The following is a 13,607-nucleotide window of genomic DNA, read 5'->3' as shown; positions in this document are numbered from 1 at the left end:
TGCCTAAAGCTGAGTTTGGGGAAGGCGCAGCTTTGTCTGCCCTCTGGTTCCGTTCTGGGTGCCTCAGAGTGGGCACCTGGAGCTACTTGTTGCTTTTGAAAACATACAGACTTTGAAAGTCTTGATTTTTTTTTTTTTTTTAATGCTCTTGTAAATGCGCTTTGTAGATGAACACAGAACAGCCACAGAAATCTCTGCGGGGAGCAGGGCCTGGCTTGACCAGAGAGAGACGCATCTGGAGACAAGGGTATTTCTCTTCCTCCTTTCACGACTCTCGCCCATCTGCTGCGATTAGCACATGGTTGCGATGGTGATACCGGCAACTAGAAACTCCCGTCGTTTTGTCACTAATAAACAAACATGATAATCTTTTAGTGATTTCTGGGCGTTTAAGTTTCAAGGCTGGATGATAAGACAGGCGGCTCCTTACACCAAGGTTAATAGAGGCTTTTAGGGGTTAGATGCTTGGGGCCGAGTGCCTCCTCCACTGGGAATCCCGGCAGCCCCGGGATGCAGTGCCCGCCGTGGTCTTGATTGCTTAAGCTGGAGATGAGCGTGGCTGACGTTTCTGTCAGAGAATCAGTGGGTTCTTGTGCTGGACACATCTCCCGTCCTGGGCAGTGGAAACATTTTGGCCAGCTTTTGGAGGACCATTTGCACTCAGACCAAACCTGTGGATGTGAAGCTGCCATGTCCTCCGAGCCCCCACATGCCGGCAGATCCTGCAGGCTCCAGTCCATGTGGTTTATGGGTGAGCACCCACAGACCTGGCAGTGGCTTGGTCCCGGGGCTGCCCAGGGCCGGGGGGCGCCAGCGCGGGCAGAGGGATGGGTCCTGCCCAGCCCTGCTCCCGCTGCCCTCTCCATGCCAGTGAGCGATTCACAGGCACCAGCATCTCCCTCTGTCTAACGCTTCCTGTGATTTCATAGGAAATTTCTCTTGCAGCGGCAGCTGCTGCCAATTTGGGTAGCCTGGTTTTTTTTCTCTGACCTCAGTTAATTCTTTTTTGTCTATGGCTGAGCGATGCTTAAAGCTTTCCATCAGGTTTTCACAATCCGGCCTCTGTGATGCCATTTCCTAATGCTGAGGACGTCAGGATCGCCTCTGCCTGCTAATGTGTAAAATGCCCTTGAACTCATCCCTTGCACCAAAAAAGCAGGAACAGGGGGAGAAACTGTGGTCATCAAGAAACCGCTCGGTTGTGTGGCCCTTCAGCTCCCATTACTGCCTTTGAACAACCAACTCGCTTTGGCTGTTGAACGGGCATTATGTGGTGCCGCACCAGTGGAGTCCTGCCCCAGGCCTGACCTCCTGAGCTCGGCACTGCCATACTCGGGATCTGAGCTTGGTCCTTCTGTCTCCTGGACTGTTGTGTTTTCACCCCCTCTTTCTTCACAGGCAGTCCAGGGGGACTCAGGGCAGGTAGCATCGCAAGGAGACTAAACATCAGTAGCCTGTGAGCCATTGCCAGATGTCGTTATCTTTCCCAGACTCTCTGCTTGGCAGATGTTCCCCGAACCAGCGGGCTCCAGGGCACAAGGGTGCTTTGATCTGCAGGAGCACATTTGCAAAGTCTCCGTTTCTCAGCCCGCAGCCGCGTCCCTTGTCACATCCCCGTGGGGCCGGGGTGCTGCTGTGACGGCAGGCGGTTGCTGGACCTGTTTCCCTTTCCCATTGCATTTGGAGATCAGTGGGATGCCGACCCTCAGTGGATCAAATCTGGAGGAAGACTCTTCTTCCCGTAAGAGGAGACCTGACTAGTGTCCTGCTGAGCACATGGAGGTCAGGGTGAGTGGTGCGTGTGAACGTCCCCATCTGGAGTTCCCTGCCATGGGGACAGGGGGGCACACGGTGTGTCCGGCTGCCTGCCGCATTCCCCCCCTCTCGAGGGATGGGGCCGACGGGGTGTCTGGGAGTGTGGGATGAGAGCAGGCTTGGCTCGCACCCATCTTTCCCCCGTGGCAAGCTGCTGCCTTCTCCCAGCGGGGAGGCTGTTGCTCTCACAAAGAGTCTCCTGTGATTCCGCCACCGCACGCTCAGCTGGACTCTGAAGCCTTTTGTTGAACTCCTTTTTTTTTTATTCCCCATTTTCCCTTCAGTTGGTGTCAAAAGCTGACTTCTCCGCTCTGGATAACGGACGTGTCTGGTGGAGGCATGGATTAGGTCAGCTCTCTCTTGCTAGACCAAGGAGGAGGAATGTGGTTTTACGCTGAACCTCCACCACGCAGCCAAAGCAAATCCTGTCGATAAGAGAAGGGCGAACTTCCCTCGCCCGGTGCCTGTGATTACGGCTTGTGGCCTGGCTCCGACGTCGGCTCCTGGTGTTGTGCAAGAGTGGAAGAGTTTGCTCTCCTCGCCTGGGTATTTCATCATGCCCAGCCCATGCTGGTGTATCTTGCTGTTGGCTGACGTGAACCACCATCCCCTCCAGAACTGGCAAAGACTTGCATTCTCTTCTGCAGCCCCGGTACCTGCCACGCAAGCCCTAGCACTCAGTAACGGAGAGCTTGGGCTTTAGGGCAGCTTGACTAAAGCAAATCCCACAGCTCAGCTCCCCCGGCTGCAGGGACTTGCTGCGAGAGTAATCCTGTGACCTTCTGGTTCATCGTTATCGGGGGAATGCAGGACCTCCATGTTTACCATTTCACCCTGACATTTTTCTTCCCATCAGATCAGCTTTAAACGAAAAATAATATTTTTTTTTCTCTCTCTCTTTTTTTTTTTTTTTTTTTTTAGAGGGGAAAACTTTTCCACTTTATTGTGGAAAGCAGAAGAAAAGAAGCAAAGTGATGACACACCTTATTACCTACTGGAATTTGGCTTTTTTTTGCCTTCTTGGAGTTTGATTCCGGCGGGGAAGCAATACGGGCCACTCGCAGGCTGTTAGACCTGTGGCCCTGCTCCTCCAGCGGCTGTATCCCTCTGGCGTTACGCCGTCTGTGTGGTGTATCCCTCTGGCGTTACACCATCAGCTCTTCTTTGGGCAAAGCCCTTCCTGCATGCTCTGCTTCCCGGGAATACTGCTGAGCGCATACATTTCCCTCTCCCTAGCATCCCCTGCAGCCCGCAGCGCTCTTAATTGATTCAATTAGGGTATTATCTGACGAGTTTCCTGTTAATGAAGAAGCTGTCTGCCAATGTGTTGGCTGTTGATACAAAGCTGCTTTTGAAAGACTCCTGCTCCCCGGGTGGCCCCGCCGGCATTATCGCTGGCCCTGTTAATGGACAGCCCGGCTGTGGGGACAGTGTGCCCCCCGCCATGGGCACAGACCTTCAGCCGTGGCTCACTCCAGAAAGACTCACTGCATAGACGTTTCTGGGTTAGTAAGACAAACGGCTAATTGATAAGATAAACCGGTGGTGGAGATAAATGTGGACGAACACGCCATACCCTGACATGCTGTTTTGGGGACCCCGCTGCGGATCGGATACGGTGCTGGGGCATCCGTGCCCCCATCCCGGCTTAGGGTGCCAGGGCCAGCAGCCGTGTGATCACCCTCCCGTCCAGCAGCACTGCCAAGGAATTGGCAAAAAGTGTGAGACAACAGCTTCCTGCATAACAAAAGCACACCAAAATGCTTTAAACTGCATTTGCTCCAATGTTTTTTTTGCTTTTTGTTTTAAGATTCTGTCATAAACACTTAAAAATAATCTTGGAAGGGGAGAAACAATGGCATTATTGTTTCTTTTTTCCTACATTTTTTTCCCTGACCTGGCGGAGTGCATCGCCGAGAGCCAGACTGGCTCTTGGCCTCCCCGCGCTCTCCCGTGCTCGGCGGGGATGGCTGCGCTCCGAAGGGCTGCGTGTCTGTCTGCCTCTCGCCTGCCTCGTCTCCCGCTCTACCCAGGTTCTTGGATGGCCAGGCAAGTCCTCCCTTCTGGGAATGTGATGTGAGTGGTCCTGTTTGGAGCTTGGATGGAAACCCTCGCTGCTGAGATGATTTGTGGGAGCCTCCCCGTGCCAAACACCTCCCTGCCACAACTCCTTGCCTGCTGGGGAGTGCGATTCCCCGCCAAGGACAGGGAGAAGGGATGCTCTCCCAGCAGACCTGTCCTGTCTTGTCACCGGCGTGCCTTCATTTCTGCAGACCATCTTCTGATGCCTCTCTGTGCATCCCTCCCCCGGGGCTTGTGGGGTTACTGCAGTTTTACCCGCACCTTTACCCTTTTTCCATCCCTTTTCCAGGGCTGTGCCTGCTCTTCTTGCTCTTCCCCCTGCTCCTGGGGAAGAGCACTATAACAACCTGAGCTGTAGTTCCCATCCTGCAAAACCAGCAGGAGCAAGATGGGCCAGAAAGGGTTCGGGGAGCCTCAAAACCCAGAGACCTGCCAGCTGGCTCTTCCTCCGGGTCTCTGGAGCATCTCTCAGCTCTGGAGCTCTGACCTTTTCCCATCACTGCTCTGTGCTTTTCCTTGCTGCAGCTTTACGGCGCGTAGTGCCACAGAAGAACCATCAGCCCGTGACCCACGGACTGTATTTCTGCAGACGTGTGCTCTTGTATCTTGCTAACGCAAACTGCCTGCCGTGGCTACAGCCGGCGCTGGGGTTGTTTTCTTTGGAGTGGGTTTTTTTAGCTGTTCTTCAACCACAGGCTTATGCCTAGTAAAACTGATGAACTAGTATTTGCTGCTGCCTTCTCCGGAGCTGCGTGATGTGGCAGCCAGGCTGGGTGGGATCCATGGGACCGACCCCTTGTCCTTCCTCCTTCCCCACCTTCTCTTTTTGTGCATGCTGGAGGGTGCTCCAGGCACCTTGTCACCACTTTTCCTCCCTCCAGCCAGAGAAGGACAGCAGCTGGTGAGTGCACAGGCATAATGGTACCAACACGCAGCAGGCGGTGCAGGGTCTGGTCTGGCTGGGATGATGCTGGTGGCTCTGGGCTGCAGGGGGAGCGTCCCCATGCCGCCTCCTGCTCACTGAGCAGCCCCCGCAAGAGGCACTTTTGGTCAAGTAAAAGGAAATGGAAACGCTGTGGGATGAAGTTCTGGCCAGTTTTGGTGGGATCACGTGGTTGGGAGCAGATCCGGCCAGAGGCACAGCCCAGGCATGTGCGTACGGGAGAAAAGGCAGCTTGCACCATTTGTGTCCTGGAGGCTCTCAGTGCTGCCGGCAGCGAGAGATCCTCAGCCCGCGTTCAAAACAGGAGGGGAATGCTTCCAGTGACTCAACTATTGCGTTGCTTAACAGCAATCAGATGTGCGGCATTTGCAACTTGTTTTGCTCACCCTTTGCCGGTCACAAGCTCTCCCGAGCTCTTCCCAACAGGAAGAGCAGGGCCAGAGGCACTTCTCCGCCATGGCACAGCACGGCTGTTTTGCAGGGTAACGGGGATGTGGTGTCATCCTTTATTTTCGTGGATCGAGGGAAGAGCAGGAGGCCGTTGTGCTGCCCTGGGAGCCTGCAGTGCCTCGGGGAGGCGAGTCCCCGCTCGGCGGCGCTCGGGCTGGCTTGGTGGCTGCTGGTGATGTCACCGCAGTCCCCAGTTATTGCTGAGTCTGGAGTCATTTTCTTTGTTGTAAATCCTTTAAAACTGGTTTTGAAAAGAAGTTATAAACAGGGCCCGTTTGTGCTTAGTGTCATCCTGGTTTTGAGTTGTCTTGTTTTCATTCTGAAGAGAATGTTTGAGAGCTTCTTTTGGTTTTCCTGTTGTCTTTGGGAGTGTTGGGGGAGGTTTTTATTTCTTCTGAAAATGTAGGAAAAATACCTCCTTCACTCTGCCCCCTCTCCACCAAACCTCAAGAATTTTATCCCAGTGCATTTGAGATCCAAGAAAAAAAATTGCAAGTGTTGCATGTGCAGGGGTGGGGAGGGCTATATTAAAAAAAAAAAAAAAGGGGGGGGGGGGGCTTAGCTTTAGCATTACAGCACTTTAAACAAGCTTGTGGCTAACAGTAGAGGAGTCCACAGCCCTTAGCTAGGGGGAGAGACCTCCTGTAAAAAATATGCAGAAAAATAGGTGCCGAAGAACAAGAGCCGTGAAAAGCAGGGAGCCAGGTGGGACACAACTCCGGGAGGTGTCGAGATCCCAGAGTCTGGCCCTGCGTGGACTCCCCGTAGTGAAGGGGCTCCGATGTTACATGGTGGAGGGATGGGAGGGAGCGTGGCTGTGTGTCGGGCTGCTCGGTGGTGCCCGTCCTTCTGCCGGGCTGGGCGAGCGCTGCCCACAGCTGCCTCTCCTGGGATGAAATGGCTCGGGCTCCCCCCTTGCAAAGCTTCCTCTTTGCATGAAATACTTTAAATATTAATTGGGCTAGAGGAGGATAGCTGCTTAGACTTTGTAGGTGCTCAGGACACTTCCTGGGCAGGTTGTCTCCAGTGCTTCCATTTACGCAGAGTGCGTTAGCTCTGGTAGGAGAGGGCAAGAACCATTTCAAATACCCCGGGGACCAGTGAGCTCTTCAAGTGATGGGAGACAGAGCTCAGACCCGGGACCCAGAGAAAATAAGGGAGAGTTTGCATCTCCCTCCCCTTCTTTCCGAAGGAGGGAGTATCTGAGTGGTTGGATGGATGTCTGGGCATGCTCTTTCTCCTCTTCTGCTCTGCGTAAAGTGCAAAGCCCAGTCCAAATGGTGTTTTCCAGCAAGACCAAGTAACGGAAATGCTGAGGACATGAATCCTGACAGGGCACCAGTATTAAGCATCACAGCAGCTGCAGCAAAGTTGTGTGCATGCGCTGAAGCACCAGTGCAGGCATCCAGCAAGAGCAGGAGTTATCACCTCTCTTTGCTGACTAAATGTCCTAAGTGCTGTTGCATCAGTCAGGAAATTACTTGTTTAATGCTGAAGATCCCATAAAACATTCATCCCTCAAAGCCTGTGTAGCACAAAGTGTTCCCCAAACTCGACGTGTAACTTTATGGCCTTTTGCAGGCAAACATGAGTTGGTGCTGTGAGTCCAAGTCAGCTGTAGTCCAGGAACCGTGTCAGTGCTGTGCTATGCTTGAGCTAATAAGCTTAAAATTTGCCTTTTTTGAGGAACTTCTGAGATCTAGTGGCCAAGGCCCATCAGGATGAAATTTAATAGTTGCAGAAGTGCAGGTTACGTAAATCACACGTGCTGAGGAGAGTGATAGTGATAAGCCACATCAGTGGTGAGAAATGTCTTGAAAATAGTGGAGATGACGCTAAGATCTTGTGCTTCTGGCACTGCTTTGGATGTGCTTCCCTCAGTGCTGCGGGTCACAGCTCCCCGGCTGATGGTGCCGTGAGTGATGTCTCAGGATGCTGCTGCTTTGGAGAATGAGCTTCGCCTCCTCCTGGGGAGGGTGGCCTTGTGTTGTACAAATTAGTCACTGACTTTAATCACCTCTCTTGCATTTCCTTTTCTAGATGCAAATGCTGGACAAGTTTCCGATGGAAGGAGGGCAGAAGGACCCCAAGCAAAGGATCATCCCCTTTCTGCCAGGTAGGTGAGGGGGCTCCAGCAAAAACCATGCCGGTTTTGGCACGGCAGGAGCTTTTTCCCAGTCTGTGTGTGAGCATACACATGCTTTAGCTCTAATCTCCTGAACCTTCTCAGCAATAACAAGTCCTTGGCCTGTGCCGTGTCCATTAAAACATCTGTATTTGTTAGCAATGTGCCCAGCGAGTGTTAAACCCCTCAGTCGTTCTTTCTCCCTCCAGAAATTGTTAGGGGGGGACTTCAGATAAGAACCCCGCTTGCACAGCTCCTGCCGGGAGCAATCCTGCAGCATCCTGCTGGTTTTCGGAAGGGGCCTGGCCAGCACAGCACAGGGCTGAGGATGGTGTGAGGCTCCCCAGGCACTGCTCGTACGCTGTTTTTCCTGTCCCGTGCAATTCAAAGGGCCATCCAGAGAGAAGGAAATAACAATTGAGTTCCACATGTTAAATCGAGCTGATTGACAGCCTTGGCTTCCTCCCGTGATGTTCCGGGATGGTTGCTCAAAGCCAGGATTTCTGTGGCATGACGTATGCCCTGCCAGCCCAGCGTGCGGCTGAGCGTTTGTGTGCCCGAGGGAGGGATGCAATGGCCCGTTGCAAACTTTGTGGTGCGGGGGATTGCTCGTGGCTGCCCTTTGGTGCTGCTGCTACGGGGGCAAAAAGGAACCTTAATGTGCCTTGCAAAAATAACCAGCCTGAGGGGGCCCTGGGAGTCTTTCGTACACCCATAGCTAATGGCTTTGACCACAGAGTTGTCTTTACCCCCACCCCCAAGTAGCTAATGGGCATATTTAGAAATGTCACGGTACCATAATCACTTCCAGTGACTGTCAGGTCCATTTAGTGCAGCCCTTTGTGCTGTGCTATGCTCTGCCTCCTGGCTTTTCTAGAAACATAAAGGCATTTAGTGGGCTTTACTTTTCTCTGACCAGCGTGAAGAAAATCATTTGCACCCCTTTCTGAGCGAGAGACTCTTGTCTGGGCTTCCCATAGAGGGATTTCTGATTCTGGCTTGTCCTTGCATTGTAACATCAGCAAAAGCAAAGCGCACCTGACATTAATACAGCAGAAAAGCCCTTGCTGTACAAGTACTCCTGCCAGCAAGGAGCGGGGAGGGAAAATGGAAGCCAAACTGGCAAAGGGCATAACTTGGAAAAACTGGACGTACGGTTTGGCCGTGCTGCACTTGCAGAAAATTCCCACCAAAATGCTGCTATTTTTGGAAGGCACCGATCGGGCTCGGGAAGCCTGGTTGGAGCAGTGCTTCTCGCAGCACACTCATCAATATTTGTTTCTTCTTCTTGGTGTTGAAATAGTTTCCCTTCGCTAACAGGCATGTCGCTGGGATTTCCATTGGAAAAAGGGGGTTGAAGTTTCTGGAAAATAAAGCCTGGCTCTCGTGTAAGAAAGCAGCTTTGGGGAATTAGGATGGCCGTCCTCTAGAGGAGCTTGTGCATTTATGTGTGTCCTCTGCAGAGACATTTGCCCTTTTGCTCTGGTCCCGTTTTTGCAACAGAATTCAATAATACCATTTTCAGAGGTAGTAACACATTGACTTGGAAAATGGCTAGTCCATGCTTCTCCCAGAAATTTTTCTTGATATTTCATTTCTGCAGTGGCTGTGATACCTAAGAAGAGAGCGACTATTGATGCAAAGCAGCTGGCACCTGTGGCTTTACCACTTGTATTTTCAGGTGCCAGCACAGGGCGAGGGGTGGTTGTAGTGAGAAGGTCCCAGCACAAGATAGTGTCCTACCTCCGAGGAGGAGGTAGCCACTGGAAAGACGGATAATCTTGCATCTGCCTGTCCTCATGGGGCAGCTTCAGAAGTCCTCTTGCTTCGGGGAAGTTGTGTTATTAAGAAGTGGGAATCATGTTGCCTTTGCCCTCCTGCCTTTGCTGCGCATCATGGAGGGGTCAGGAGCTGGTGGCTTTCTCCGGAGCTGGACGATGAGCCGTACCTCCCTAGTGAGACGGCTTGCAGGCTGCGTCTGCTTCTGAAAGAAGACTTCTTTTGGGAGTAAAGGAAGGCTCTGTTACTAGTTGCTGGCTGTGCTAGAGGGTGGTTCCTTTCTGGAGCAGTTCTTGGCCTTCCTAGTTTGGGATGGCAATGGGTTTTGTTACTTAATAGCTCAACCCAAACTTCATGTCTCTCTGCCTAGGGGTACCATCCAGGTGAGCTTGGTGCAAGCAGCCTGCATCTCTTTCTCTGCAAAACGTGGCTCTAGTATGCCTAGACTTGCTAGGATTTTGATTATGTTCAGCTTCTGTGAGTACTGTCGTTTGCTCCCAATCCCATTTTGAGCAACATGTTTAGCATCTGAATTTCATTACCAGGGGAGATTTGGCTCCAGTGGCTTACTGAAAGTACACCGCTTTCTGGGAAGCCCGTTGTAGAGTAACATTAGACATTGTGGCCGCTTCAGTTCTCAAAAAATGTCTCCTGCGACCCTGTGCCTCCTGCAGCTCTGGCTTTCTTAGCAAACCCCTAAGCGTCCCAAACTCAGGGTCACCACCACGACCTGAGAAGGTGCCATCTGGGTTTGTCTGTCAGACTGGTTTCCTGGAATGGGGAGAGAGCTCCATGATCACTCCGTAATTAAAACGTCCAGCCCACAGGAACTCTGTTTGCTTTGTGTTGCTTCGTTTTGTTAATGTTTGCTTCGAGGATTTGGTTTCTTGGAAATTTCTAGAGACTTTGGGTCTTTTGAAGTAGGTCTCTGATGGTGTCAGAAAATGCTCTCATAAGTGCAAGTCCCTTCAGCCCACTCAGCTCTTCTGGAGTCATAAAGCTGGGTTCTCCAAAGGGGAGCAGAGCAATTGCACTTGGCGTTTGGGGCTGGGGGTTGTCCCTTCCCGGGTGTTGGCACCACACTCATCCCATAGCACAGCTTGGTGGGGTCTGGTTTGGCCTGGCAGGACATCGCGGTGCTCCTGCGCCGTGCCTGAAAAGCCTCTGCCACCATATAGGGGAATTTGAAGTGGCCTCTTGGCTACTTTTGCTGGCTTTGAGCCACCAGCACAGCCTGCCCAGCTTCATGTGGTGATAGGGATGGCCCCTTGAAACAGCTCTGGTGGCACCCAGACCAGGCATGGCATCCACCGTGGTCCCTGGAGTGGAGTCAGGAGCAGCTGGAGAGAGAGGAGAGACCTGTCACTGCCTGTCCCGGGGGACATTGTGCTAGGCAGCTCCGTCCTCACCCGCAGGAGTCCAGCCTAAGGGTTACGTGCTTGTTGGCTGTGAGATGATGGTATGGAGACCCCAGGAAAGAATGAACTAAGAAAACAAATGAGCTCAGTTGGGCCCGCTGTGTAAGGGCTGTGCCAGATCTTTCAGGAAACAGCTTTTATAAGGAGAGTGGAGCCTTCCAAACTTTGTACAGCCCGAGTGGCCTGGAGCAGATCCTGGCCAGTCTGCTTCACTGGAAACGTGAGCCTTAGCAAGGAGGGCTTGCCTGAGGCTGAGCTAACCTTGGCTGTAAAATTGCTTTTTAGGAAGCTTGAGCTACAGACAATAGTGAACTCCCAAGAAGGGAGGAGGAGAAAGGGGGTTCAGTGAGATCATTTCCAACAGCAGAATGGTGCCTCCTTTCTCCTCCCTTCCCAGCCTGCTAACCTGCTCAGCGTGGGCACCAGTGCTGCCCACATACTTTGGGGCTTTTCTCCCAGAGCAGCTGTGGGGATGCTAATAGCTCCCCACACAGACCCCGTGAAGGAGATGGAGAACATCTCATCCCTTTTCCAGCTACAGTATCTGACTTCCCCCAGTCCCATTGCATCTTCATCAGAGCTGGAGATGGGGCAAGGGTCCTAATTACTATTTTCTGCTCTAGCAGGATGGGCATCTGTGCTGTAGCACTATTCATGGGCAGTCCCAGGCTAGCTTCCAGCCGGTAATCAGTACGGTTGCCTTTTCTGTAGGTTTCCAGCTATCCCTGCTGACGTGCAGACCAGTATAACCCCTGGCCGAGTGCTGCACTGAAGCAATTGCTCTGCTTCTGACCTCTGAGCTGTCTTTAAACAAACTACCTTAAGTTTTTCTCCATCGCATGGCACTGTAGGCCACAGAAGCAATGGCCTTGGGAACATTTTGCTCCTGCTGCAGCAGGATCTCAAACCATGAGAGTGTAAGGGGCTGCCTTGATAGCGGCTCTGTTTGATTTGGCTTCATTTCACAACGTATGCGACTCTGTGCTTATTCTATACCCAGGACGGCCCCGGAGGCACTTTCCTGGTCCCCCTCCTTTTCGCCAGGATATGTGCACAGTGCAGGACTTTGCCAAACAGATGCTAAGTGCAGGGCTCCTGGAAACGCCGTCTCCCACGCCTGCTTCCCCATCCTAGGAGTAGCCCACGTAGCTGGCTGCTCCCTGGGCTGGGATTAATTATATGTACATTTGGGGCTGCCTTTTTTTGAAGTGAGTTTGGAACCTGTGCCAGGGAAAATCTGGATGTGATTTGAAAGGTGCAGAGAAGTGAATTCTTTCCGAGGCTGTGGGGTGGGGGGAGAGTGGTGGGGAGTTCTTCAGGGTAAAGTAAGAGGCACAGGCGGTTTTCCACTCTTGAAATATCTGGCTTGGTTCACGGCCGTCATCGGCAGGGTGATGTGGTTTGGGTTCTCTGCCCCTCCAGCTTGCTTGAGATCCAGTAACAGCCTTTGGCTGAAGAGGAGCCTCAGCCATTTTGCTGGTTGAAATCCCTCTGCCTCGTTTTTTTCGGTTCCTTACTCCCCAGTGTAACTTCAGCTCTGTCTGGAGAATTCCCACAGGAGGGAATAATTTGCAGAGCTCTGTTTCCCCACCTGTTTGTTTGGAGAGATTAACAGCTCTTGTGGCCTGCCTGCTCTATCTCATACTGCTGGAGACCCGAATTCCTTATCGGCCCTTTCCCGAAGCTCTCCTCTGACACTTTGCAGTCCTTGATGAATGGCTGAGGCAAGGGGGGCCATGCTGCATCCATCGCTTTGCAGCCCCCTCTCCGGAGCTGCTGCAGCAGCACCCTTTGCTCTCAGTCAATCAGATAAAGAAGAGCAGCCTTGATTAGCCACAAAAGGGGCTTCTTCCGGTCCTGGGAGGGCAGAAGCTTTCTGCCACAAGAGGAAGGTGGGCAGACTGAGCACCTTCAGTGGACCTTCTCTGGCTGGTGCCAGCTCCACTGCATGGGGGATAGAGCTCATGCCCCGCAGGGATGACAGGCGAGCGGGTGGTGGGCACCAACCTCCTCCTCCTGCCCAGCTGGGTACGAGGCAGCACACCAATGTTATTTGCCCACGGAAGTGGTTGAGTCGCCATCCCTGGAGGTATTTAAAAGATGTAGATGTAGTGCTGAGGGACATGGCTTAGTGGTAACTTGGCAGTGCTGGGTAGACGGTTGGGCTTCATGGTCTTAAAGGTCTCTTCCAGCCAAAATGATTCTATGATTCTATTTCTGCTGTTGAAGGCCTGAGCCCAGTGATGTGAAGTGTAAATGCAGAAGGGCAACCTCTGCTCCAGCGAGTTCACTGCTGGATAGGATGTAAAAGCCAGCAGGTTGTCCCCCGGTGTCCTGGCCAGACTGTATCAGAGGAAGGACTATCACGGTGGGGTTTTGTGGGGGAAAGGAGCGCAGGGATTGTGGCAAAGGAAGATTTTAAGGTGGTATTTGAAGGAAACCATGCTGGTGGTTTACAGGAAAACTCTCCCTAGGGTGGGACAGTTGGGACAGCAGCTGTTGTGGGACAGTGCTGGCTGGCATGAGGTTCACAGGGGTGTACTGGATGGATCTGCTGCTTATCCATTATGTTGGATGAACTCTTGATAATGAGTAGTGGGCCTCTTGGCCACGGTGGGTGGAAATGAGTAGCAGTGGTGGGAGAGGAGTGTTGCCTCAGGAGAAGGGAAGAAAGGAGGAGCATGGTTGTGTTGGTGGGACATACAGCTTTCTAACTGGGGAGCATCACATCCCAGGAGGTTGTGAACTCTATCCACTGACTGATGGAGCCTCAAAACAGCATCAAGGGCACCGTGATTTTCCAGGCTTCGCCCCCAGCAGGGTGAAGAATACTGCCGGCTCCCTGCCGTCAGCCCAGCGCTCAGGGTGGCAAAGGGGAGAAGCAGAAGCACTGGGACAATTTGGGTGGAGAGCTGAGCCGATGGTGCCAGGCGGGTCAAAAGAGGGAGGGTAGGGGTTGGCCAGGGAAGAGAAAAGCCCAGAGCCATGCTTCCAG

At 52.6% G+C, this 13,607-nt stretch overlaps 1 protein-coding gene across 3 annotated transcripts in view; it reads left to right on the top strand.

The window, feature by feature from the left end:
- SH3PXD2B (SH3 and PX domains 2B) overlaps nucleotides 1-13,607 on the top strand; it is a 77,336-nt gene that overhangs the window by 25,284 nt on the left and 38,445 nt on the right. For all 3 annotated transcript variants that reach the window (XM_054217292.1, XM_054217291.1, XM_054217290.1), the window contains exon 3: nucleotides 7,331-7,406. In XM_054217292.1, the coding sequence (XP_054073267.1) occupies nucleotides 7,331-7,406 (76 nt within the window). The remainder of the gene's footprint in view (nucleotides 1-7,330; nucleotides 7,407-13,607) is intronic.

The sequence above is a fragment of the Rissa tridactyla genome, chromosome 11 (assembly GCF_028500815.1).
Source record: "Rissa tridactyla isolate bRisTri1 chromosome 11, bRisTri1.patW.cur.20221130, whole genome shotgun sequence".
Classification (NCBI taxonomy): domain Eukaryota; kingdom Metazoa; phylum Chordata; class Aves; order Charadriiformes; family Laridae; genus Rissa; species Rissa tridactyla.
This window is presented reverse-complemented; position numbering and strand designations above follow the sequence as displayed.